Source organism: Solanum dulcamara, chromosome 1 (assembly GCF_947179165.1).
Source record: "Solanum dulcamara chromosome 1, daSolDulc1.2, whole genome shotgun sequence".
Lineage (NCBI taxonomy): Eukaryota > Viridiplantae > Streptophyta > Magnoliopsida > Solanales > Solanaceae > Solanum > Solanum dulcamara.
In genome coordinates, this window is record NC_077237.1 from 89,354,046 (window position 1) to 89,381,442 (window position 27,397).

The 27,397-nt window shown below is 32.6% G+C and overlaps 3 protein-coding genes across 4 annotated transcripts; all 3 read right to left on the reverse strand.

Moving 5' to 3' along the window:
• Positions 1-3,151: 3,151 nt before the first annotated feature.
• LOC129884536 (transcription factor bHLH130-like) lies at positions 3,152-7,102 on the reverse strand. 2 transcript variants are annotated; one of them, XM_055958831.1, is made up of 7 exons: positions 6,371-7,102; positions 5,396-6,216; positions 4,360-4,715; positions 4,019-4,183; positions 3,806-3,871; positions 3,513-3,581; positions 3,152-3,417 (listed from the first exon to the last, which is right to left on the reverse strand). In XM_055958831.1, the coding sequence occupies exons 2-7, from the start codon at positions 6,054-6,056 to the stop codon at positions 3,373-3,375; spliced, it is 1,362 nt and encodes a 453-aa protein (XP_055814806.1). In that variant the 5' UTR covers positions 6,057-6,216; positions 6,371-7,102; the 3' UTR covers positions 3,152-3,372. The 2 variants fall into 2 exon arrangements, with proteins under 2 accessions (XP_055814806.1, XP_055814813.1); XM_055958838.1 differs by lacking the exon at positions 6,371-7,102 and having other exon boundaries at positions 5,396-6,364.
• A 4,868-nt stretch (positions 7,103-11,970) lies between these two features.
• LOC129884565 (probable anion transporter 5) lies at positions 11,971-16,811 on the reverse strand. Its single transcript, XM_055958857.1, has 2 exons — positions 16,593-16,811; positions 11,971-13,877 (listed from the first exon to the last, which is right to left on the reverse strand). The coding sequence occupies exon 2, from the start codon at positions 13,790-13,792 to the stop codon at positions 12,464-12,466; it is 1,329 nt and encodes a 442-aa protein (XP_055814832.1). The 5' UTR covers positions 13,793-13,877; positions 16,593-16,811; the 3' UTR covers positions 11,971-12,463.
• An 812-nt stretch (positions 16,812-17,623) lies between these two features.
• Positions 17,624-23,251, reverse strand: LOC129884576 (uncharacterized). Its single transcript, XM_055958867.1, has 12 exons — positions 22,349-23,251; positions 21,302-21,504; positions 21,018-21,215; positions 20,385-20,456; positions 20,126-20,221; positions 19,973-20,052; positions 19,779-19,854; positions 19,328-19,538; positions 19,035-19,231; positions 18,803-18,911; positions 18,581-18,670; positions 17,624-18,480 (listed from the first exon to the last, which is right to left on the reverse strand). The coding sequence occupies exons 1-12, from the start codon at positions 22,866-22,868 to the stop codon at positions 17,735-17,737; spliced, it is 2,598 nt and encodes an 865-aa protein (XP_055814842.1). The 5' UTR covers positions 22,869-23,251; the 3' UTR covers positions 17,624-17,734.
• Positions 23,252-27,397: the final 4,146 nt, after the last annotated feature.

The window sequence follows — 27,397 nt, forward strand, 5'->3', positions numbered from 1 at the left end:
TAACGATTATAAATTTTCAAATTTATTATACACTACATATTTAGTAAATTTTTTAATAAATATAAACCAAAATTATGGTGAGAATGGAGTCGATAAATTACTTTTTTTGTTCCATTTTATTTAGCCACTTTCTTTTTTAGTATTTTCTTGAAAAAGAATGACACATACAATAACTTAACTTAAAGCTATCATCTTATTCAAATGAAATGATTGATAATAATACAAAACACAAATGTTCATACCTTTTTTAAGATTACGAGTTTTAAGAAAAGAAAATCTTAAATTTTGTATTCAATCAACATATTTACTGAGACAGATAGAGTTCGTGGGAGAAGTTTTGGTAGCCATAATACTTGTTATGAAGTGAAACTATGACTCTCTTTTTTTCTTTTTTTGTAAGAACAAAACAAAAACATTTGTTGATATTATAATTTTTAGCTCAAATTCAATCTATTCATGTTAAGAAAAAAAAAATCAAATGAAAATTCTGAATTCCTCCTTAAAAAGATGAATGATTCATCAATTTCATGTTTATTGGATTAAAGGTCGACAATTTGTGGCCCAATTGATGTTAGAACCTAAGCCCAATATGGAGTTTAAAAAGGGGAAATTTACATAAATATACTACATAAAGAAAATATTTACCATTTATAGCAATAATATTTTTTTCACCGAACACTTATAATACAATTTTAATATATATTAACGAAAATAATTTATAAAACTCATATAATACAAGTTTTATTCATTGATAATATATTTATCACATACTTTAATACACTTATAATACATTGTGTTAATTTCTTATCAAACAAGTATAATATGTTTTAAAACACTTATAATATATTTATATTGCATGCATAATTCACTTTTAATACATAGTAAATATATCATAATATTGCTATAAATGGTAATAAATAAAAAATATCACTAAAATCAGTAATTATTTATTAAAAAGTATTTTTTCTAGTAATTTTTCTTTTAAAAAGGTCGACAATTTGTGGCCCAATTGATGTTAGAACCTTTTCTTTCTTCTTCTTCTTTTTTTTTTTAAAAAAAAATCACTATCGGTTATGCTGAAATGGTGGAAATCTCTTCGCTCCTAATTAAAATTTTTGGATTTGAGCTTCACAAATGGAGAACTTTTTAGTAGGGAGTGTTTTATACTCTTAATAATGGTCCAATCTCTCGCACAGAGACGACGCAATGATTTGAAGTTTATGATCGGAAATCGCCGAAGATATAGCTCATTTTAGTTAATGTGTTCAAGATTAAAATACATTTATATACATTTAATGAATTTATCTAACAAAATTATATTTGTCTAAACATATAAACATTGAATTCGTCTTGATTCATAACTTCTAATGTAGCTTCGCATCTACTGGTGCGAATTCAGATTAATCCGATCGATATAGAACGCTTTGGCGTCATCGTTCCCCTATCATGTAATAAGCCTTCTCCTTTCGGTGCAAAGGTATCAGGTTAAAAAAGATGGATGAAATTGTAAAAAATACTCGTGGGAAATAGACAGAAGAATGAGTTTCGAATGTCAAATGGTTAAACTGAAAATATATTATATTTTGTAATTTTATGTCCTTTATTTATCAGTATGAAGAGATTTTCTAAAAAATTGAAAAATTGTTAGATGCCTTTGCTAAGAAGATTTCTATGGTTGAGAAAGTAGTAGGTATCAAGTTCTCTCTAGCTTAAATAAAGTAGTACCTATTCATTCAAAAGGTAAAGTAGGTCCCCCACATTAAATATTTGGACCCCCCTATCCTTAGTCCTACCCCTCCCCCATATCCCTCCCCACCCTTCAAGAAAATATGTTAAGATGGGCATTATGGTTCTGTGGTAACTAACAAAAAGTACAGAAATAGTTAGAAACTAGAAAAATCTTGTCCAAATTCTTTTAGGGTTAAAAAAATTTGTGGGGATGAGATCATCCATGACATGGTTCTCACTTCTAACTATTTTGGACCACTTTCCACTATGTTCTATATTGGATCCAAGAATGTTTTATTGCATACCATAACTCCAACTAATATGTGCATACAACTTGTGAAATGTCACTATTTTTAACGTTATTTTATTGCTTGATATCATTTAAGTATATAAATGTCATCAGAATATATATACTCTAATGGTATTAAGGATGAAAAAGCAGTGGTTCAGTGAATAAACAAGGAGACAGTTGGATAAATAGTTTAAATCGTGAGTCCAATTAGGATAAATACTTTATTTAATGGATTCAACTCACGTAGTTTTCCCAATAGTGGAAAGTTTGGTTGAGGGAGCACAGCTATTTTGAAGACTTTTTGTCAATTAATTCAGGTCCAAACCCCTATTAATATCTTGTTTCTTATATAAACTTTTATATGTTGAAGAACTACATAAACCAAGCTGTTAAACTTTTTCTTTTTTAAAAAAAGGAAAATACAGATGGTATCTAATTTGTTTGAACTAAAGGATCAATCAGACTACACTGATTGGTAAAACTAAAAACTTATTAAATCTTTACCTTCTTCACTGTATAAGCTAAATTAATTTGAGAATGGATATTTGGAATATGTCACTTTCTTTGAAAAGAAAGGTGACACCACAATTAATACTTTACATATCAGCATGCCTTAGGCAATTATGAACATTAGCTAACATGCAACAACCCCTTCTGAATAATTTTCAAAACTAAATATTTTCCTTTAAACATATTAATGATGGGGCAGTCTCAACACTCAATTAATAGCATGAAGACACTAAAAATGAGAAGAAAAAGAATCTAGAATATATATAATTAACAGAAGAGAGAGCAGGGGGCTCTTAGGTGTGCGAATAAAATCCTCCATAGGAGGCCGAAAAGAAAAAGAAGCTAATATAAGATGTAACCATACTCTTAATGGAATGAGGCCTTTTGGGAAAAAATCATGTGCCTGAGCCAAAGTAGGGATAATACCACACCATGTAAAAAATACCTTTGCGTTGTTTTAGCCCAACACTTCCTTTTATCTAAAAAGAGTTATTTGGACTTTTGAATGGCAACATAAATTTACACATCATAATAAAAGGACCTAACCTCTTACTAAAGTAGTCCACAAAAGCAGCTCCTAACATTCTATTCCTTACACACAACATAACAGGCCAAGAAAAATGGACAATGGAAATTTTATGTACAGTTTAGGCTATAATGTTACATCAGATGAATCTGCAGCTGTCTTTTTTACACACCAAAAAATGGCAACCCATTCTCTTTCTTTTTCAAGAGCCAAAAAGAATCCACCTATATCTGCTTGCTATTTCCATTGTCAATCCTTTTTATTCCACTAGAATGTGCACAACATTGCCCTACCTTATCATTTTGAATGTGATCTTCTATTCATGCGAGCACGTACACTTTGAACGCGTTTCCGATAGTGCCTGAAACAATCCAAGAAAATGTAGTCATTGTATGTATTGAAGTGAGTGGAAGGAATCCATTTGTGTTGCTCATTGTGATAACTTCTAGGATATACCTTGACTTGTGTCTCGAGTTCTTTGATGTAGTCAGCTGCAAAGTCCAACATATCCGCGGTGTTTGTTTGCTGCAAAGAAATTGAAATAGGAAAACAAGGAAAAAATAATAATAAGAGAAGCTAAATTTCAACTGTATCATATTCTATGCTGCTTAGACTCTCCAAAAATGTTGCCGCACCTGGGTTGGATCCTCCAAAAATGCACTACTTTTGGAGGATCCGACACACACCTGTCGGCCTCTTATAAGAGTCCGAGCAACATTCATATTTTGGGCACTGTAAGTTAAGATTACCTTGTCCATATTGGGGACGAGCTCTTGCAGCTTCCTCATTCTTTCGCTTATTCTTGTTCTTCTTACCTAAGTTAAGTAACAATTGAATCAGTACTTGCTTAACCTATCTTTCAGGGATAAAAAAACAACTTGATTTAACTATAAAGATTGCATGGTTTGTGATCTGAGATTAAATTCAAGAGAACTAGATTTTTCCAAGTGTGAGATGTGTACCCTTTCAGCGATGCTACGAGGATGAGTCGCACAACCTCTCTTTGCTCTGACTTTACAAGGTACTGAATCTTGCAAGAGCTTCTCCATGGCGGATAACTCCGCTGAGGTTTGAGGTAAACTCAAATGAGACAATAGAGTGGGAGGGCGAGCTGGACATTCACTACTCTGATTACCAAAACCATGTATGCATGAGATTAATCAGGCATAAAGACAACGTCCATAATAACAACAACAACTATTACTCAATCCAAAACTAATTAGGTAGCCCATATGAATATGCAATTTTTAGACCTGTTTCATTTCAATACAGGCGGTAAAAGAATGACTAATGTGAAAAGTACCTGATTATCAGATGCATTTACATTGGAGAATGGCCCGGCCTCATCATCTTCTGGTAATTGTAGGAAATCATCAGTCAAAATTTGTGAATCATCCCAAGAAGGCATGGGGAAACCTGCCATGTAACTCTCGTCACTTTTATGGCCTTTACCAAAACTTTCATCGCCTCGCCTGCTCTCTTCTATGCTTTTAGCTCCAAATTCAGAGATTGGAGCTAATAGCCCCGAAGAAGTAGGTTGTCCGGATGGGAGAGCCGTTTGACTACTAAACCTGCTTGGATTGGAAAATGATGCTTCTGCAGCAGCATTACTACCACTAACAGCTCCATAACTCCCTATGCCTCTCAATGCACCATATTCTGTCAATTGCTGAAAAAGTTTTAGTAACGAACTAAAAACCCTAATGTCAGATCAAAACAATGCAAATGATCACAAACTTAAAATTTAGATTCATAACTTACTCTCCTCCGCCCACATCTAAGGGGAATCTTAGTAGCACCTTGTTTATGAGGAGGATTCGATTCTTCACCTTGTAATCCCCTCCCCCATTTTCAAAAAAAAAAAAAACATCTCAAGAGAACCTATTTTTTCTTTCTTCCCTTACCAAAGTATAATAGTTAAAAGAATATCTCAGCAAAACAATAGTCTATGTTGTTCTTCTAGCTAATATCTACGAAGTACGTAAGGGAAGACTTGCATATATGATATCACTCTCAGTAAGATTTTTATCTGTACGATGAGTAATTAGTGGAAAAAATTGTTGATACGCCTCGTTTCTCTTCTGAAACTAATTTTGCTATCTCCAATGACTGACATGTATACATATATAATTTATTTTGTAGGAGCATAGCTTAAACAACTAAAAGCTTGGCTCAGTCCACACAATGCAAGATTCAAAATAAACATTTAGACGAATAAATGAGCTTTAAATGAATCTCCACGTAAAAAACAAAAACATTCCCTTCATATGAATGTATCCCATTAGTCAAGATAATAAGAAAAATCAGTACCAAAGATGTTTAACCAAGACAATGCATACCATTTTCAATATTGACTTGTGCAAAGAATCCAGCAGGCGAACTGTTATAACGAGTAAGATTTGAGTTACTACTACCGGTACCAAATCCACCATCCATTTTCGACTGGTTCAAACGATTATATCCATCAAAGTTATCCATTGCTGAAGTAAAGACGGTTGAATTGTGATTTTGTTGAGCTTGAGTTTGATAATTCATCTGTGAAGCCAAAGAATAATCACTATTCTGCTGAGTAATTTCTTGTTTCACAGGTGCAATAAACTGTGAATTCTGACTCTGTTGTTCGTGGCATTGGTAATTTATCTGTTGTTGCTGCTGCTGAGCTTCATGTTCTTGTTTCATAGGAGCTACAACTTCAGATCTAACATCCATATTGCTCATGGGATTTTGCTGAATTTGCTGAGAATCACAAATTAGGCCATCCGGATTCGAGTCTTGGGGACCAATATTAGCTACAAATCTATCAAAAACTTGCTTTATACCATTATTCGAAGCACGAGGATTGAGCAACTGATCAAAATCATCTCTAGCATAACCACAATTCCCACCCTCATCAGCTGGATTATTACTACTCAATAAGCTGGAAAAATAAGAACTTGGCGCGGATCGATATCGAGTTAAACCAGAAGTCATTTGTTTCTGCTGATGACTTCTATGATCCATACTTTTCTCCCTTCCAATACCCAAAAGAATTCTCCTTTATCACAAAAACAACAACTACTACTACTCCTCAATCTCAAACAAGTTTGAAGTCAGCTATCTGAATCCTCACTATCGTATCGCTCCTTTAAAGAATTCTCCCTTCACATACCCCAAAGAATACCTTTTTATTAGAAAAAAAACAAAAAACAAAATGAGACTGTATGCAGCTCAGATCCACAGCCTAGGATACCAAATAATAAACTACAGAAAATCTATAAAAAAAGAAAAGAAGGACCTTTTAATAATGTGTATATACATAAACTAGCAGTACCTACCAGCTTTAAATCTTGAATCCCCTTTTGTATACAACAAACACCAAAGCCATTCTCAATTCCATCCAAAGAACAAAAACCCCGAAACTCAAAATGTTCTTTCAGACCTTTTATCAAACAAATAGTAGACTTTTCAAGAATTTCATAAACAACATCCCCAAAAGCTAAAATCTTTCAACTATGTGAGCAAAATTTCAACAAACAGAAAGACACCCACTAAAATTCAAGAATCAAGAACACATATGCATATGCTTAGTAGTACTAAAATTAAAGATAAGAAATGAAAAAGTGAGCTAAAAGCAACAGAAACAAGAACAAGTTAAGTTTATGAGAAAAGGGACAAGATTGAAAATGAAATTAGCCACTACTATATATATAAATAGATTCTTGAAATTAAAAAATACAAACAGCAAAAAAACAGAGTACACTAAAGTAATATGCTGATTATTATTTTTCTTTCTATTTTTTGCTTTGAGAAAATGGATATGGTGGTGGCAGTAGGAGGAAGAAGAAATATACGAAAATTAGTTGATAGAAAGAGCAAATCTGCTCTCGAGTGGAAAATGTGGTTTTGTAGGGGGTGGGGGGTGTAAAGGGGTGGGGGGGAGTACAGAGCCAATGAGAAGTGCAGCAACAGAGAGATCTGAGGTGTTATTTTTGTTATATTCTATTTTTAGCACTATATATGATGAAGTATTTATTAGGATATATTTGCTTTTACCATATTAACTGGAACCTTATGTAACTAATTTGAGGATATTTCTTGTCGTGAAATGAATAAGATATCTCGAGTTTGAGTTATGTGAATGAAAAAATATCTAACGGAGTGTGTTTCCTTCTTTAAACACTTTAGTTGACCCCTAAGCCTTTAAAAGGGAAAAGAAAGAAATTCATCCTTGTAATTTTGGGAAATTGTTTTTGATTGAATGAAGTTGAAAGAATTGACAAATCAAGTTATTTTGACAGAAAAGTCTTTGAAAATTACAAATAAAATTTAAGAGAAATTCATGTAGAAGGAAAATCTAAAGTATACCAAAAAAAGATTTTTTTTTTTTTTGTATATTTATGGAGTAAAAGTTTTTCATTAGTACTAAAGTTCTAGCTCTTTCTAATCTTTAACGCGCACTAAAAATCCTAAATACAAAAGAAAATACAAAATAAAGTAAATTTTCCAAATGAAACTATTTTTTTAAAAAAAAAAAAAAAAACTAGAATACCTACCAAAAAAAAATTGCAAGATCATGCCTGAATGGGAGATTCTCGGTTCGAATATTACTTGCATGTGTTTCTCGATCGAGCATGTTATATCAGACTTATTTAGTATAATGTATATCTTTATAAGATTTATGGGTTATTATAATGAATCGGAATTTAACAGAAGCCGGAAGAAATAATTGTGCGGATTCCTTGTTTAAAAAAAATATGAAACTAATTAAGTTCACACTATGGTTTTAGGTGGACAGTTAATTAGCGTACTTGAAAAAAAAAAGAAGATAATTTTTATTTCTTAAAAAAATGTTTAACTTTTTAATTAAAAAATTGCTCTGTCGAGGCAACCAAGTACACAGGTGTATACACTGTGATTGGATTAAATAAAATATTACTATTTAATTAGTATTTAATCATCTGCGTTGAATAAATTAAACAGTCCATTAATTACAAGGAAGATTTGGTAATCTATTAAAGTATATAAAGTATGATAATGACAACTATAATAAGAATTAAACTCCTTTAATATAGGAGATAAGAGTTGGAAGTAAGCTACTTTTTTGAAAAAATAAATTAATTCCTTATGTTTTTGTCTTTATTTGGAATGTTAATTAACACTAGTTAAATTTACGAGGTGTACAAATAAGTGTTCCAACTTGAATAGTTTATTGGATTATTGTTTGGATCTGAAGAGTTATCATTCCATGTAGAAAGAAAGAGCATAGAGCTCATTTTTTAAATTATACTTTTTACAAGTTTTCCTTTTGAGTCTCAATCACGATTATATTTTTGTTTAATAGTCTTTCAAATAAAAGAAGGGGAGCCTTGAAGTAACTGGTAAAGTTGCTGCCATGTGACCAGAAGGTCACGGGTTCAAGCCTTAGAAACAGCCTCTGGCAAAAATGCAAGGTAAGACTGCGTACAACAGACCCTTGTGGTCGGGCCCTTCCCCGGACCCTGCGCATAGCGGGAGCTTAAGTGCACCGGACTGCCCTTTTTTTTAGTCTTTCAAATAAAAGTGTGTGGAACATCATGCACATTGCATATCGAGTTCATGGGATAGGTTATAACTTCTGAGCGAGATAACTTATCCATCGATTTGATTCGAACTCTTGAAAATGGAATAATTTCAATATTAAATTATGAGATCTTGGTGATCTTCTCTATCTAATGAATGAGGAATTCACTTTAGAAAATTTAATCTGCTTTTCCCCCTTCTCCCTTTCCCGAGTGTATGCTTCAAAAAAAAAAATAGTAAATAAAACTTGTAACCAACTAAGCAAATTCATTCTTAAATGTCATTAGTTTTAAAAGGGTTTTACATTTCTTTTTAACAACACATTAATCGGAATATGTATTAAGTCCTATCTTCGTTTCAAAATAAGTGTCATTTTAATTCATTTCATGTTCATTTAGAAAAATAATAAATACAAAATATAGTTTAGTACTAAGTTATTCTTATTTATTAGAGTAGATATTTATTTGAGAATGACGCACCATCAAAAAGAAGTAGATCTTTAATATAATAATTTAGTTGAAATAATTTTATTTTATTTTGTAAAACGATATTTATTTTGAAATAATTTATTTTTTATTTTTTTATAAAATTAATACTTATTTTGAGATAAATGGAGCATGTGTTTCATAACACATTTAAGACATACCTTGTAGGGAGCTTGACTTTTGCTTTTAAATTAAATTTTTTTAAAGAAAGTTTGACTATTTTGCCCAACATTTTGGAGAATAGGAACTAAATGCTTCATTAATAAATGTGACCTAATTCCTTACTTACCCTCAAAATTCACTATCGAGTTGTAATCGAAACATATTAAGAAAAACAATAATGTTCAGACGACATATTTGATCTATTAACTAACATGGGCATTGAGATCAGAATTAGCCAATCAACTAAAAGAGATAATAATAAAATTCTTTTTATCCTTATATTATTTGTCACTAATGGCGGAACACAATTTTCACCTAAAAAATTTACCATCTATTAAAATAAGGGAATTATTTTATTTATTTTTAAAAAAATAAAATCAACAAAAAAACAAACTTCAATATTTTGTCACCTAGAAACAACTGCTACTAATTTTCAATTCCAAATCAAATATCGTGAACTTATATCCATGATTGAAGCTAAACAAAGAGAAATAATAATTAATCATATATATGTAGGGTATATACTTTGAAATTAATTAATATGTTAGTCAAATTAATAGCTGTGTTGTTTTTGTTTTGTCTGAATCCTTATGTAACACATATTATATTACGTATAAAAGAATTTTTTTTCAACATAAAATGTGAATTAGTAAATGGTCGGTGAAATATGAAGACTTTAGTATACCTATTAGGCTATTATAGCAGTTTGTTCAACACTTTATGTTTAACTTAAATTAAATAAATGTGTTTGATATAAAAGAAAATATTTCATTTGAACACCTACAGGCTACGTGGAAAGTTTGTTATAAAAAAGATGTTTCATGGAATAAGAGTGAGATGGAAGATAAAAATATATCATTAACTGCCTAATTCCCAAAATTAAATAAAAGTGTTCCAAATTATTATTCTTTTCCTATTTCAAAAGAAACATTGTTGGTGACCGAGTTGGATGAGCTAGGAGATCTTTTAAAGCGACAGTTTTAGGTTCAAAATTCTCTGCATAGTGTTGAGTTCATCATATAGGGTTTGTCATGTGCGATTCTTCTATATAGTTTGCGTACAATCACACTGTAACGGAATTTACTCTGTGCACACTCGAAGGATAGCAACTACGGATTCTAAAATATGATGTGTTGAAAAAGATATCAACATTCTTGTTGAACGTAACTTTTATGACTCCTTTTGGTCCAATTTTTAAGACTTATTTTGTTAGGTAGAAATCATTTTGCGCTCTTGGCTTAACAACATCGAAGAGAATCAAACCTCTCATGTTTCTATAATAACTTTAATCCATTTGATTTCCTCCACCCTTCCCCCTTCCTCCTTTTGTTATTTTAGCTGCAACGGCCACAAATGCAGGAAGTAATTTTTCATAGAAAAATTAAAAATATTGAAGTAAATTGTGATTTATTATAAATAGAAAGATAAAGTATTAGTCAACCGACTAATTAATAAAAAAAGTAAATAAAGACTAATAGCAAGAAGTCATTAAAGTACGTATGTGAAGTCCCTATCAATATTACAATCCAAAAATTATAAAGCGGAATTAGGAGTAATATCTACTTCTTGTGAAGAAGATCTTTATATGGTTCATATATATTTTTGACGTTTCAAAAAAAAAAGCAGAATATATCACTTTTGTTTTTGACGATAAAGTTAACTTTTAAAATAAAAAATATCTTTTGAAGGAATAAATTACAACCCACCAACATGTTTCACCTGAACCCAAGGGGAAAATAAATACACCACATTTTTTTTATTTTTTTTTAAAAAAAGATCATTCGTCTAAATCTTGATGGACAATGCTTAATTGTAAATTATTTTGATCTATCTAAATTTTGATAAATAGAATTAGTTAATATCTATATTGATAAAATGTAGCAGTATATTTTTAAAATGCTTTCGTTGTGCATATTTTCCTGCATGTATCATATGTTTATGAATCCTCTTTTCTTTCCAAAATATAATAAAAATTGTGATTCATTTCTTTATTCTTTCTGATTTTTTGAAATAGTTATGGGACAAAGCATTGCTAGTATATTGCAAATATATATATTTATATATATTGCTTAAGTCAAAATTCTAATATAATGGCTATGAATTAGAGACAAATCTCTATCTAAAATTGTGCCAACAATCAATAATGCAACGTTCTTTTTACTTTTGGAATTTATCCCCACAAAATCTATTTTGCTTTACACTTATAGCAATAGATAAGAGATAGAAAGAGAGTTTACACTGTAGCCACACTATGAGCTTTATTAATCTAATTATGGTCTCAACGGAAATGCACATCTAGGCACCTCAACTCTGTCTTCATTGTGTCAGTTGAACACTCAAATTTATAAAATAATCATCTGAACACCTTCATGATTTATGTGTCACATTAGCATTGGATGTTCATGAGACACAATGCGAATGAGTTAAAATGTCTAGATGTACATTCTAAAGGTTGGAGTATTCAATTGTCAATTGAGATCAAGTTAAGGCACATAAAATGGCCATTCACTAAGCAACTAAGCGAAAAAAGGGACAACCGACGAAAATTTCTGGTATATTTGTCACAAAGTTGTTCCCAAGGACACAATCATATCAAATACTTAGAATTAGCCCAAAACATAGAGGCACACAAATGACAGAGAAAAAAGAAAAGAATATTTAGTTCAAGAAGAAAGAAGCAACATGTCCGGTGTAATCTCACGAGTGGAGTCTGAGCAACATGTCCGGTGTACGTAGAAGGAAAATTACACTTTTGCAAAGTACATAACAAGTGTTTTGTGTCAAAACAGGAGCTCAATTCATCAACTACTGATACAAATTAAGATATTACAGTGCACCAACTCAAAAAATGAAAGTAGCTGAGCATTTTATTTTGCTTATGATACATGAACTACTTTCTGAAATTTGCATTGCCTAATAATAAGTAGGATGAACATTACATTTATTAATAACAGCTTAGCCAAGAACCACAGCTCGGAAGTACTGAAGAATTGTTAGACTAAGCTGTGAATGTATGCAGATAGAATCTAATGAATTAAGCTTCAGCAATCAGCAGGATTCAAAGAACTCGGGTTTAAAATGTAAGAATGACCTCAATAGCTACTTACTATTTCCGACAACCTTCGAATTTGAACTGCAATTCCTAGACTATGTATACTTCCTCATTGAACATCTTCTTCCAAGAATAAGAAAGATAAAACAACGATATACCTGCACAAAACCTTAGTCGAAAATTCTCTCCCCTGTTGATAGTACTAGAAATACAAAGGCACTGAAAATGCAGAGCAGCCCCGGAATGGAGAATACTGATGTCCAGCTTTCTGGATTTGTAAGATCCAACTGGGCTTCTTTAGCAGCTTCCAGAAGTCGACCAGTGAGATCAACTCCAACGATGCCAGCTAGTGTACCAGCTGTATTCGAAACTCCCATAATAATTCCAGCATACCTTGGAGCGATATCCATGTGATTAACTGCAAAACCAGCTCTTCCTAATGCTAAGAAACCAAGAGCCACGGAGGAACAGAACAGAGCCCCACCAGATGTTCTAAAGTAAGGAAGAGCCATCAGTGCAACAGAAGCTACGATGAAACCCACTGTGTTTAAAAGTTTTCTGGTTTTAGTTATAGACAACATTCTCCTCGTGACAAGGTGATCCGCGATTACTCCGCCAATATTTGAGAATATAAACATATTTAAGTAGGGCATCATCTTGGAAGAGCCCATTTCTTGAAGGCTGACCTGGAGACCCACATCAAAGTATGTCGGAAGCCAGTTCATGAGCACGTAAAGTGCATAATGAAAGGTGAAATTATTCACAACAATTGCCCAAACTGGTAAGCTCGTGACAATTCGTTTCCATGGGATTGTTGGAGTTCTGCTGGAATGTACTCCATTCTCTGCTTTCAACTTTGAACTCCCTTTGAGCGGCAGCAGGGTTTCCCCAAAGCCCGATGCAGTTGCTTTTGGATGCTCAGAACGAGGTGGATCAGCGGCATAACTGAACCAGAGTAGAGACCACATTGCACCTAAAGCCGCTTCAGCAAGAAATACAGATTGAGGACCCCTATATTTCACCAGACTAGGAAGCATAAGCATTCCCATAGCTGCACCCAAGTACATTCCGGAAGTAGTAAAGGAAACAGATCTTGATCTTTCATGTGGTGGTACCCACTGTGCAAGGACAGTGTGGATGGATGGAAAAATGAATCCCTGGGCCACACCAACGAGCAAGCGGGCTATTACCAGGACAATTGTTCGGCTTGGGTCAAGTGGTACAAAAGCACATGTCAAAGACCATAAGAGAAAAGAAAGGAGCAGGACACGCCGTCCACCAATTTTTTGAGCTGCCCAACCACCAGGTACTTGTGAGCATGCATATCCATAGTAAAACGTTGACAGAATTACACCTTTGCTACTCTGATTTACTCCTGCAGCATCAGCAGCAGTAGTATACGCAATAGAGAAGCCCACCCGCTCTATGTAACAGACAGAAGTGCAGATGAACATCAAAAATACAATTAAATAGCGCCTTGGAAATCGACTGCTGCCCATTATAAGCTAGTTTGTAAATGCAAGCCATACACTAGATGACTTGAATTTCTGTTGAGTAATCCACTAAACAGTGATGTTTAGCAGGCTTGAAACAAATAGATAGAAAGAAAGAGTCAGATCAAAACATACAGCTCATTTTAGTAAATTTAACGATATAGATATCAAACATTTGTGGTAAATCACGCAAAACAACTCAAAGAGATTCCAAACAGGGGAATACTGGAACAAGGAAGAAAAGCACGGAAGGCAGGGAAAATGTAACTGAAAACAAATGGTACAACTCATATCTTGCATTTCAATTCAACAATATCACCTCAAGGAAATAACTTTTACTGCAAAATTTAGACTTTCAAATACAAGAATCTAAGACAACATTGTTCACATGTATGTTGCTCGGACTCTTCAAAAATGTTGTTGCACCATACCAGATTCTCCAAAAATGCACTATTTTTGGAGGATCCGACATGCACCTATTAACATTTTTGATGAGTGAGCAACATTGATTCAGCTATTACTGACAGTTGAGAGGGTTCTGAATGATGCAAATTATTTTAAGAAGTAGCCTTTATCTGAAGCTTCAGAGTTATACAAATTTCCCCATATAGGACAGAACCAGATTTGATCACTTAATAGAAGGATGTCAGAGAATTGGCTGTCACAAGAATATAACTACTACAGAAAGTCACACCTGCTAATCTAAAAATTCATTCAACCGTATCCTTGACATTATTAGAGATTGCCTCGACATATCACCAAATAAGCCCCTTAAATTTCTCCAAGTTTTTAGTTTTCCTACTCAAAACTTCAAATCCTTCTTTGTTTTCAATCAAGTAAAGACTTTCTCATATGGTTTCAGCCCAAGAATTGTACTACTGTTAAAATATTACAATGAAGCTCAATTTTGCTGCGAGTATATAAAATCTACCAATTTTCCTTCATTATACATCTCCACAAAATTACAACATGTAGTGAAGTTACTTAAACATTTAAACTTCAAAATCCAGATGGAAGTAGCTTTGAGCTTCAAAACACCTCAAATTCCTTTCCCTCAAGATATTCCAAAATACACAGCTAGGAATGGTCCTCCATATAAGTTTCACCTTCTTGTTTCCTTTGAAGAACATCCAGCTGTTAAGGAATTTTTTTGTGGTTGCTAGGATAAGTATTGACAAAGGCGCGCTTAAGCCCTGAAACGAGGCTCAAAACGTGTTTAGCACTTCGCCTCACTTTATGTGCGCTTCAGTGTGGCCATCAAGGTTCTAAGGCAAACTTTTCCTTGCCAATGAGCCTCTTTTGAAGAAGTGACTCTAAACAATTGATATTTCACTTTATCATACTTTTTTTTCAATTTCTTTGGTCATATATTTGTCATTCATGTTTAAAATTATTGGTCTTGGACTAAACATATATATTTGTACCTTTTTCTCCCTTTGCGCTTTTTTTCATTAAAGCCCACGCTTTATTTGCGCTCTAAGCTTAAAGCCCCAATGGACCTTAGAGTTTTTTTGCGCTTTTCGCCTTTGATAACACTGGCTAGGATGACTCATTTGATTCAAAAGTGTTAACAAGAGATGCCATGGGTTCAAAACTTCAAACCATTCTTAATTCTCCCAATTAAAACACATAGTTTTTAGCCCAACCATAGCAATTGTTAAAAAACTGGACCTTGACCTAACTCACTACCAAAAGCTAGCTTATCAGGTAAGGATTGTCCGAAGATCAAATAGTGAGACAACATATCATTCCTCCGGCCAATGGTAGACACTATAACATCAGTCGCATGCCCTAGACTTGATATAGTGACCCAACATTGTGAAACACAATGATAGGAACAGCTTTGGCTCTGAACCTTGCATCTAACTGAACTCCAAAACTTAGCTCACGAGTTAAGGATTGCAAACAATATGTTCCTTCAATTAATGTGGGAACTCTAACAAGAATCTAACTCCCATTCCCATTTCTAGCATCTCACTCTGGAGCTTGCATCTAACTCAACTCCAAAATTCAGCTTACGAGTTAAGGATTGCAAACACCATAATCCTTAAACTAATGTGGGACGCTCTAACAAGAATCTTACCCCCATTCCCATTTCCAGCATCTCGCTCTGGAGCTTGCAACTATTCTAACTCCATAATTCAGTTCACGAGTTAAGGATGCAAACAACATATTCTAATGTGGAACGCTCTAACAAGAATCTAACCCCCATTCCCATTTCCCATCTTGCTCTGGAGCTTACATCTAACTCAACTCCAAATTAAGCTCACGAGTTAAGGATGCAAACACCGTATTCCTTCAACTAATGTGGGACGCTCTAACAAGAATCTAACCCCCGTTCCCATTTCCCATCTCGCTCTGGAGCTTGCATCTAACTCAACTCCAAAACTTAGCTCACGAGTTAAGGATTGCAAACACCATGTTCCTTCAACTAATGTGGGACGATGCTCTAACAAGAATCTAACCCCCATTCCCATTTCAGTATCATGTGACTTGTGAGTACAGCAAGAAATATTTTTTTTGTCAAGTCATATCAGTATCAATCAATTGATCTATATGAATCCAGTTTTAAAAAACAGTAAAAAGAAGTCATTAAACAAGAAGAAAAAGTGAAACAATAACAAAGATCGCATCTTTGCAACCAACCTCTCAATAGGTCAACGAAAGTCCCCCCCAAAACCTTAAAATCTATGAAAAAGAAACCCCCATTAATCAAATTAAACAGAAATTCACAATACCCACAAGCTCAAAAAACAAAAAAATTACTTCAAAAATGTATAAAGCACCATCAAGCTTAAGATTTTACCACAAATCAGAAGAAACTTGACACTTTTTTTTTCAAGAATACGAACACTTCACTGGAGATCAAGAAATCACTGTCACTTCCATGGCCAAAATGGGGTTGTGTTGGGGGGTGAGTGGGCGTGGGTAGTATAACAAGAGATGAAGAAGAAGCTGGTACTGGGGGAGGTGTAGCGTGTGGGGGGCTAAGTTGTAGGTTCCCAGAGTTGACAAATACTTTTCGTCGGAGGTTTATGAGTGTAGGACTATTTTTTTTATATAAAAAATATATTATTATTATTATTATTATTATTATTATTATTATAGGGTGAACTCTAAACAAAGAACTAGAATGAAAAATGGGAGAGGGGATTTTTATATTGCGACAATCGCATATAAATGGCACTACATGAAATGGGCCTCGTAATAAATCGAAAAGGGTAAAAAAGAATGCCCTAGAATATGCAAAATTCATCATATTTTTGTTTTGTGACAATAGTTTAGTCTAATTATGCCTCGTTATTTTATCAAATAAAAAAAAATGTTCTTATTTCACACATTTATGGCTATTTAGTTCATATGACACATAGTTTTGCTATTAGAACAAAATCAATGCAGTAATTCCTTTCAACTAAGCATTAATTAACATTTTCTTTTTTTGGTTAATCAAAAAGTAAACAAGCAAATTAAATAAAAATCTTACAATTGTTCATAAGTAACACAATTTAAGTCTGTTTATAGTAGAAACTTTTTTCTTTAATTGCGTTACTCTAAAGAGTATCTAGATTTTTTGTTAATACTATTAACATCCCTTAATTTGAAGTATTTTGAGTTCTATGCACTTGTAAATATATGTAATGTCATCTTTGGCCTTTCATATTTTCATATTGCTAAATACTATGCATTTTGAGTATTTGCTAAACATTATGAACAAGTTTTCGTCACAAATCAATCAATCAACTACGTTTCAATTTCAAGCCAGTTTGATTTTGCTCTGCGATTTTCATTCAAATACTCGATAATCTTTTGTTATAATAAATTAAGGATTCTATAAGATTCGAGATTCGCCAAACCTCATATCTCTAAAACAAGAAAAAGTAAACACTAGACAAACATTTTTCATGATTGTAGGCAAATATTTGATCTTATTGTCATCTGCAACATTCTCTATGATTGAATGTTGAAATACACAGTATAAGATTCATCTCTAAAGCTAAGCAATGGTGACAAAATAAAGTTTCTCTTTGCCCCTTTCGCCACGAAACTGATAGGATGATACTCACTAATGCCATTTCCCAATTTGAAGCTTGCTGCCTGGTTGAATCCAGCATCCAAGGACTTCGAATTGCAGCTAAGCTTGACAGTTGAGTTCGATTTGTAGTCCACACCGCTATAGATGAAACACCCTTTCTGTGCTTCAGACTCGAGAGAAACTGTATTGTCTTCCCCGTCCAATCCAGCTGTCAAACGGAACAAGGAACCACCATCATCTGAGGAGCCTGTGATCCCGAGACTTTGTTCCTGCCCTTGATGAGATATGAACATTCCAGGGAGATCAAAGAGCTCTAATACGACTAGTTTTCCTATGATATCTTTATGTTGTGAAGGCTTGACAGATGATTTGTCAAGTGAAATGAGTCTGAACGTTGCGCTAACAGCTGCATCTGTTCCGGCTTCAGGGTACTTCTCCATTTGAATTGACTGATTAGAGTTTGTCAGAACGAATGTTGCGTCCCCAGATTGTTGCATCAGAGATATTAAATCAGAATTATAGTCAGCTGGAACGGGAGTTATCAAGTCTGAAAGAGCTGTGGTTAATTTTGTTTCGATGTCCCAATCACCACTAGAATGACCAGCAAGAAGGTATGGACCATAAAGAATTGCCTGAACGGATGCATACTCAGGACGGTCATCTAAAGCATCACACAAGAATTTCTTTTAGCGATAACACAATCATGAGATCCCTTCACACGAAAAAACTGATAGAGTACTAGAAACACACAAAAGAAGTACCTTGTATGGCCTCGGTTCTAAGAATCATGGGAAGCTCGAGAGTGATTTTATCGCCTTGGCCCCATGTTTTGGTGATAGTCAGGAAACTACCTGCATCAATGAGTAGAAATGAAACACCTTAAAACTTTTCTTTGAAGATATCAATTATATAAAGACCATAACAAGGAGGAGAAAATGATTTGATGATAATAAAGAGGCATCAGATGAAAGAAAATGTCACACCTGGTGTTGGTAGAGAGAAATCCTTTCCGTTTAAGGTTGCCTTTGCGCCACTTGAATGTGTCCAGCTCGGTATTCTCAAGTTCAACGTAGACGATGCACCACTTGAATGCTGAAAGAAACATACATAATATAATCTACCCCATTTGATTGTCCTACAGGCTATTTGATCAGCAAGATGAAAATAAAATTCAGCAATAATTTGAAGATATAACATGACAGAATGAACACGTACCCCATTTGAAGATATTGTAATTGTCACTCGGAGGCGATTATCCCATGAAACAACAGGCTCGATTTTCTGACTCACCGAGACCTGCCCATATTTCCAATCAAGAGTGCTAGGTATATACTGGATAATGTAGAGGCCTGGAGAACTCCCTTTCTCTTCGAAATATATAGAATCTCCCAACTTGGAGAATGATTCAATTCCTTTAAAGGACACAAAGGGAAACCAAAAGTTAAAATCATTACAGATTTTCATAGGTTACAAATCTTTAAGGTAAACTTGGAAGGTCAGATAATCACCTGTCCCGTAGCAGCACCAAAAGGAATTGAACTGTGTTCCCCAATTGTGGTAGCTCCGAGCCTTGGATTTGCCACGACCAAGAGGAAGCATATATATCATAACTCCAGGATCAGTTCCCCTTTGAATGCTGAGTACACCATTTGTTAACGCGCGCTCATAGTAATCAGCATATGCCATTTCTTTGGTCCATCTGAATAGGTGTCGGGAAACCTACAAAGATATCCAAAAAAGACACTTGCATCACTTGGTTCTTCATCTACGAACAAACATAAACTGCAATAGTACTTTAGCTCCTTTCTCTCTTTCTCATTTCACTGAGAAAGGAAGCTATGAAAGTTTTCATTTCTAAAGAAAGACACATTACCCTCCACAAATTTATTAAACTTGTATCCTCTCTTCCGCTAGATAGAGCAAAAGACAAAAACAAAGGCACAAAACCTTACAACACACCTTCAGCATGTTATAGGTCGTACAGGATTCCTCATTCTCGGTTTGTAGTGTGCTTGCTAACCGCTTTGGATCAGACCTGCTCAGGATTAAACGTCAAAGAGGAGCTAATTTTGTGCATATAAGAAGTATACTTAATCAAACACGAAACAAAACTGATGCATCAATTAAGTTAAATTTCTTGGATTGGCTCTTACCAAAATTCACCGACTGATGTCCCACCAGTTGCATAGCTGTGGGAAGAATTGACGATATCCATAAAGTACGTCCCAATATCCTGTCAAACAAAGTTCAATAACTTAAAAAGATTGAACTTCCTGTCAAACAACTTGAAAAGCAAAGCAATTTACCTTGTATAAGGGATCCCCAGTAATTTCATAACGCATTTGAGATCCCACAACAATTGGGATGTGTGTATTGGCATGAAAACCTGATATATCGTCAGCCTGTTGAAATAAAAGATATTAAGAAATGGAACAGAAATGGATCGTCTCCTCTAGAAGAAACAATTAAGTACTCTTTTACAGAACGGTAATTAGGATAAATACAAGAAACAACATTATAGTGTGAGCCAATGAATTTGAATTCGCGGAAAAGTGCGATTTACACCTTTAAAGCTAAGAGTCCTAGAAAGCATGGTTTGTCAAAAAGATGAGCCAGCAGTAAATGCTTTGAATTGCCCTGCAAAACCAATAAAAGGAAGTGCTAAGTCAGGATAATTGTGTTGCATACATATATATATGCTTTTTAAGATTCCCTATCACAAAGAAAATCGGACATAAACAAAAATATGTAATCTTTATCATTGGTCCAATAGGCATTACATTTGACGCACAAGTGCAGAATCCAACAACAACAACAACATACCTAGTGTAGTCCCACAAAGTGGGATCTGAGGAAGATAGATGTACGCAGACCTTACCCCTACCTCAGAGGCAGAGAGGCTGTTTCCGATAGACTCTGATTCAAGGAAAAACAGTTCAAAGCAGTCCAGAAAAGAAGTAACAGAACATAAGTGCAGAATCCAAAAAATGCAAGTGTAAAGAAGAACAAATAATACAGATTCTTGCCCAAAATTCACATATGTTTGTATCTAATTCAAGTCCAATTGAGAATTCCAAATAAGAAATCAGTTCTCGTGTGCTCATTTGTGACATAAACATCAACTGGAATAGAAATAATACAACAGAAACTAGGAAGATAGAAAATTGTAAGACAGTTCATTTGACATACTATACGTACCGTTACACTGTATAACTTATAAAGAACATCATTCATGCCGCCTGTTTCTTCATTCAAAGATTGCCAGTGTCGTTCAATGGTATACTTTATTATCACATTTTGCACTCGATTGTAGAAGTATTCGGTCATCCATGTAGTCATTTTTAAAGCTTGATCATTACCAGCTACCATATACTGGTCCAAGAGACCTGCCAATATCTGTAAAATCCAATGAAATAAGCCACTTATTCAAGAACAAGAAACAGATGTAGATACAAGAAATTTAACAAGTTAGTTTAGTTTACCTTGTGGATTGTGTAGTATGGTGCCCATACTGGTTTTATAGCTTCAAAGCGGTTGAAAAGCTCGGATGGAAAGGCAGATAGATACCCCGAGCCCATTTTCTCCTGACAGGCAGAAAGCGCAGAAACAACAGCAGACATTTTCTGTTTGAGGCTGTCGTTATGAGTGCTAGCCCACATATATGCTGAGGCACTAAGGTAATGACCTTTTCAAGTTACAGTTAACGTCAGTACATAAATAAATCATACACGAATACGAGCACATATAATTGAATGAAGTTCCAATGCCAAAAACTTATCTAAAATGGTTGGAAAGTAAACATACTGAGAAGCAACCAGTACAGAGAAACCAATTAAACATGCTACTGTATTCTGGTCATTAGTTCAGTACTAGAAATTGATACAACAACAACAACGCCTCAGTCCCAAACAAGTTGGTCTCGGCTATATGAATTTCCACTTCTTTGTTTAAGCTCATTTCAATGATAAGTGATATACATTGCTACTCCTCTCCTTTTTGGTCCCAAAAAGAGTGTCTCTTTCTACATTTAGTAAGTTCTCCGATTCAAACATTCTACGTGGCAAGTTTAAGACCACAAAAATTAAAAGCCTACACACATCTTTAAGCCCACAAAATTCAAAAGTTTCCCTTTATTTCTTAAACTCCGTGTCCAGTCAAACTAAGACACTTAAATTGGGACTGAAGGAGTAAAAGATTCTAGCAAGCCATTCAATAGAATCATATTTCAGGACATTAACAGAAACTAGTGGTCATACATTGGTATTAAAAGAGTACAAAGGAGTAATGCAGGGGAAGCAATATAACAAATCTTTGGTAAATATTGATCTAAGCCATATTTCAATATGTTTTTCGAATTCAAGTTGCACAATAAAAGTGTAGTTTTTTTCATGAAAAACAAGAGTCATACATGGCAATGAATTCTACAAGAACAAAAAGTAATGAGCACATCATCAATGACCATACGTGAAATTAACCCTTAAAGAGAATTACTCAAAAAATACAGAAAGGTGTAAAAAAACAGGACTAACCTACAAAATGACCGCGAAGCTCGACGTTCGGAGCCTCCCAACCTCCATATGGATCACCAGGAGTCTCCAAACCAGCTGTTTTCCTAAAACTCCATACCAAACTATCAACATCCAACATCAACAAATACTCCAAATTAGTCTGTTGAGCTATTCCATGCATTGAATTTGGCTCTATTCTCACATCATGAAGTGAAACTTCATTCAACAAACCATCAATTCCTTCAACACCACCAGAATTCTTAATCTTTCTATACATCATCACCCAATCAAATTCTTCCTCCTCCTTCAACTTCTTCCTAGGACGTAAATTACTCCAGGCCGAATCATCGGTAGGAGTCAAATGGTAATGAGAAAACATCTCTTCTCTCCAAGATTCATTCTTTGAAGACAACAACTCATACCTTAGTGTATGTGATGATAATTGAGTAGGAGTGTTAGTACACTCCTTACTCAAAACACCCCCACATAACATAGCAAAAAACACCACACCCCACACTTTCAAGAACACTAAAGACTTCATCTTTATCAAAAAAAAATGAACCCCCAATGAACTAAAAAAGATGGAAACTCTCAAGAAAAGCTCAAAGTTTAATAAAAAGTGTACCTTTAATGAACAAAAGACTTCATTTTGATCAAAATAGTGAACCCCAGAAGCTCATTCCTAAGCTCAAAATTCATAAAAATTGTACCTTTAAAGAACATTAGAAGAAGAAGAAGAAAAAAAAGATAATCTTTATTTTCTTAGGATAATAAGAGAGCAAAACCAAACCCCACGAATTTATAGCAATCAATGAATAAAGAATGTTGACAATTGAACCAACTAAATACCAGAGTCCCGTGAAAGGCAAGACTTGGTTTTTATTGTCTAACAAAAATAATTCACAAACTATAGATATAAATCTTTGTCACTAGTGAAAGCAAAAGGAACCAAGAAAATATAGAGAGCACAAAAAACCAAGAAAATCAAATCCCAATTAAAGAAATGAGCAAAATAAAACAATGAGAAACATTAAAATCAGAATTATTAGACTCCAAAACTGAACTTTCACAAATAAAATGTTTTTGGATCTTAAACAAGAAGACAAAATAAAAGGAATGGAGTCTAAGCTAAGAATGAGTGGTTTATTTTTCACTACAAATCAAATTTTCTTATTCATTCTTAAAGACACAAAAGATGAGATATTTATAGGTAAAATAAACAATATATATATTAGTAAAAAAATTTCCTTAAAAAAACAAGAGATATACAAAATCTACGAGTTAGTAAAATATTTTCTTAAAAAGAACAGAGGAGATATTGACAGAAGAGAATCACGGATGGGTTATTCAGAGTTAATTTTTAAAGTTTTGCCAATATTTTCTAACAAATTTTACCATGAAATAATATCTTAGTTTTGACTAAATACAAAATTTGAGTCAAATAGTTATTAATGATATGATTTTACATTAAAGAGTATGATTTTACATTAAAGTGAATATATCTTGTCATCGTATCCTTATTTATTATTTTTAATTTTTTAAAATATTAATCTCTTTTCAATAAGTATTTTCTCTTTTATTTCTGTTCAATAAATAAAAATATAGTTAAAATGATCCCTTTCTTTCGTACTTCATATAGATCAATTGAAAACTTCAAAGTATATCTGTTCATGGAACAAAAAAAAATCTATTCAATTGAATATCAATTTTCATATGATTTTTTTATCAGTTAGAAAAAAAAAATCATTTATTTTTAATTTTAGAAAATTAAAAAGATCGATAAGAGACTGAAAATGAAAATATTTTATTTGATTTATTCTTTCATCACACTGTTGGAATAAATAAAAGTAGCGGATGCAACAATATTGAAATATTTTTTTAAGTAATATATGATACAACATTAGAGTATGTGTATGCACTCTTTATTTGAATTTCTATACTCATTAGTCAATGTTTATTATTTTCAAAATAATTTTACTAACACATAATGGAAGATTATGCTCAATTATTTTTTGATTTTTTTTTAAATGACAACTATTTGGGTCATCTATATTTAGTAAGACAATAAGTAAAATAGTCAAAAGGAAATATAATATTAAAATTGAAAATTTTACTAAAGATAAATATTTTCTTTTGAGACAGAACCAAAAAAACGACACTAAAATTAAGACTGGGGATGCTAAAAGTTCTTAACTGATATGTTTAAACTAAGTTTGGATTCATTGTGTACAAATTGTTACAAAAATAGCTAATACAGTGAAATCTTGCACCCAAAAACTTAATATATTAAGTTTTATGCTTCCAAAATGTAATATGTTGTAATTAGTAAATTGTATTGATAGTATAATTTATTTATTTTTTGTATTATCAACAGGATATAATGTAATACAATGACTTATATAGAATTTTTTGTCATCAATAACACTAATACCACTAAAGAAATAAATGAAGTCACTATAATGAATAATGACAAGCGATGTCATTTTAAAAAAATATTTATACCAAATATATTCATTTTACTTATTGTCTATATATACATATCTAGTTTTTTAAAAAAAATTATGAAGAGGTGTCACTTAAAGCAAGATATAACCATCCTTGATGTAACTTTAGACTCGACAATTTAACTAAACTAAATATCTTTTACTCGAAATATAAATATTTACTAAACTTTTAATAAATATTAAAATTTGAGCTCATAATTATAATATTATTCTAGAGTGAAAATATAAAAATTGAACATATTAAAATTACAACAATCAATACAGATAACTTAAATTTTATGATAAATACACTGCATATATTATGAATGTCTATTTTACAGTGCATTGAATAAGCTTGAAACTGAATAAATTTGCAATTAAATAAGCTTGGAATTGAATAGAACATCTTGAATCATCAATAATGAGACGAATCATTGTTGATATACCATATTTTACTATCAATATATATAACTTGATTATGTATTTTATAGTAGCACCTTTCTTTAATAGGAGTATAGTTTTTTTTATTATTATTAATTAATATATATATTATATTTTTTTCATTATTTTTTTTAGTGTTGGGAGATGTGGGTGGGTAGGAACTTTTGGCATTATTTTCATTCTTTTATGTTTTCTTGTGATTTGTAAATTGGACTAAAGTGATCACCCGTGAATTTCCCATTCCAATTTCGAGGCAACTTCTTAGCAACCCTCCCCCCCCCCACTCCACTCCACCACCCTTGGGAAAAAAATAGAATAAAGTTCTTAATTTTTTTAATAAATTCTAAAATTTTAAAAATAATGTAAAACTCGAGACAAATCCAATTTTAAGTCGGGAAGTAAATGATTATGTTTTATTGTACTCAAAAATTTAAGCAAAAATAAAAATTTATCTAAGACAAATTATAGCTCATAATTATTAGTGTGACTATAATAATAAAAAAATAATTATTTCGTACTATTGAAAGATATTATAATAGTCTTTTTAAAATTGACTATCATATATATAAATTGTGATTAAAAGAGTAGTACATTAGTACAATATTATTTTGTGTCACCAAAGACATCTATCTTGCTTGAAGAGAAGGACAAAAAAAATTATAAATTTTTAAAATACTCCAACATATCGAGACAAATCTGATCTGACAAAGATTTTTTATTAACAAGTTTTTTCTTAGTAAGCTAATAATGTTGTAAGCTAAGCTAAGCCAAAAAAAAAGGAGATGAAAGGATGGTTTAGCTTATAGAAAACACAAAAATATAAAATATTATTGGAAACCAATTTTGATCATTTTTTCTCTAGTAGTCCTTCATTCTTTTAATAATTAACAATTAAAAAAATAGGTTACAATTTAAATTTTGTAGGGAGTTGAAGAAAGATTTAGAGACAAGTTATTCAATTCAAATGAAGTATTAGATGGTAGAAAGTAGAAAGACTTAATATAAAAAATTTGATTGTAAAAAGTAGAAATTAAAAACTAAATATAAAAAATTAAATTCAATAAAGCGGAATGACTAAGTAAAAAGACTAAATATAAAACATTAGATCGTAGAAAGTAGAAAGACTAGATATAAAGATTAAGTCATACTTTAGAAAAGTGAAATTAGTAGTGGAGATACTAAGATCAATAATCTTTTATATAATGAATAAAAATATATTGATGGTGGAGGAAATTAAATTTGAATCATTCATGTGGGCGTCAATTCGACTGTATTCAAATAAATAAAAATATATAATGTGATGAAATGTCTTCCTATAGTTAATTTAGGATTTTTAGATATAAACCTTTTAAAAGAATTAAAAAGTCTGATATACTATGATACGTAAATTATTTTGAAGAACGAAGTATTCTGGATTATTCTTATTTTTTGCTTTTCTACAATGTAAAAAAATATTTATATAATTTAAAATAATACTTAAATTACCAATTACTCTTACCATATATCAACAAAAATAGAGGTGAGTCAAAAAAAACTTACAACTCTTTTTATGATTCTAAACTTTATTGCTAGTTGTCATCAACTCTATTCATTGACTATTTCCATGAATATTGCCCCCACCCACACCGCATTTTCTTTTTTTCCTCATCTTTTACCTAAATAGAAAGTAACCTAGGTATTAGGTTTACATGCCTAGGGCATAAAATAGTAGTACAATCAAAAGTTAAATTCTTAGATTTTTTCAATTATAAGTCAATAGACATAAGTTGAAAATTTTGATTTTTACTTATTTTTATTATTTTAGCTTAAAATGAAGTGTTTATAACAATAACAACAATAATAATATACCTAGTGAAATTTCACAAATGGGGTTTGGAGAGGGTAGGATGTACGCAGACCTTACTACTATCTCATGGAGATAGAGAGACTGTTTTCGAAAGACACTCGGCTCAAAAGTCATAGTTTCAAGGCACGTCTAAATCTACGACCACCCTAAATCGGCACACGGCCAGACACCATTCTATCCCTATTAGCCTTCTACCCTAGTCCGCGACCTCTACTCCTTTCTATCTAAGATCATGTCCTTAGTGATATCAGCATTTCTTTTATTTACCCAATTACTTAAAAAATGCTTAAAAGTTATTTT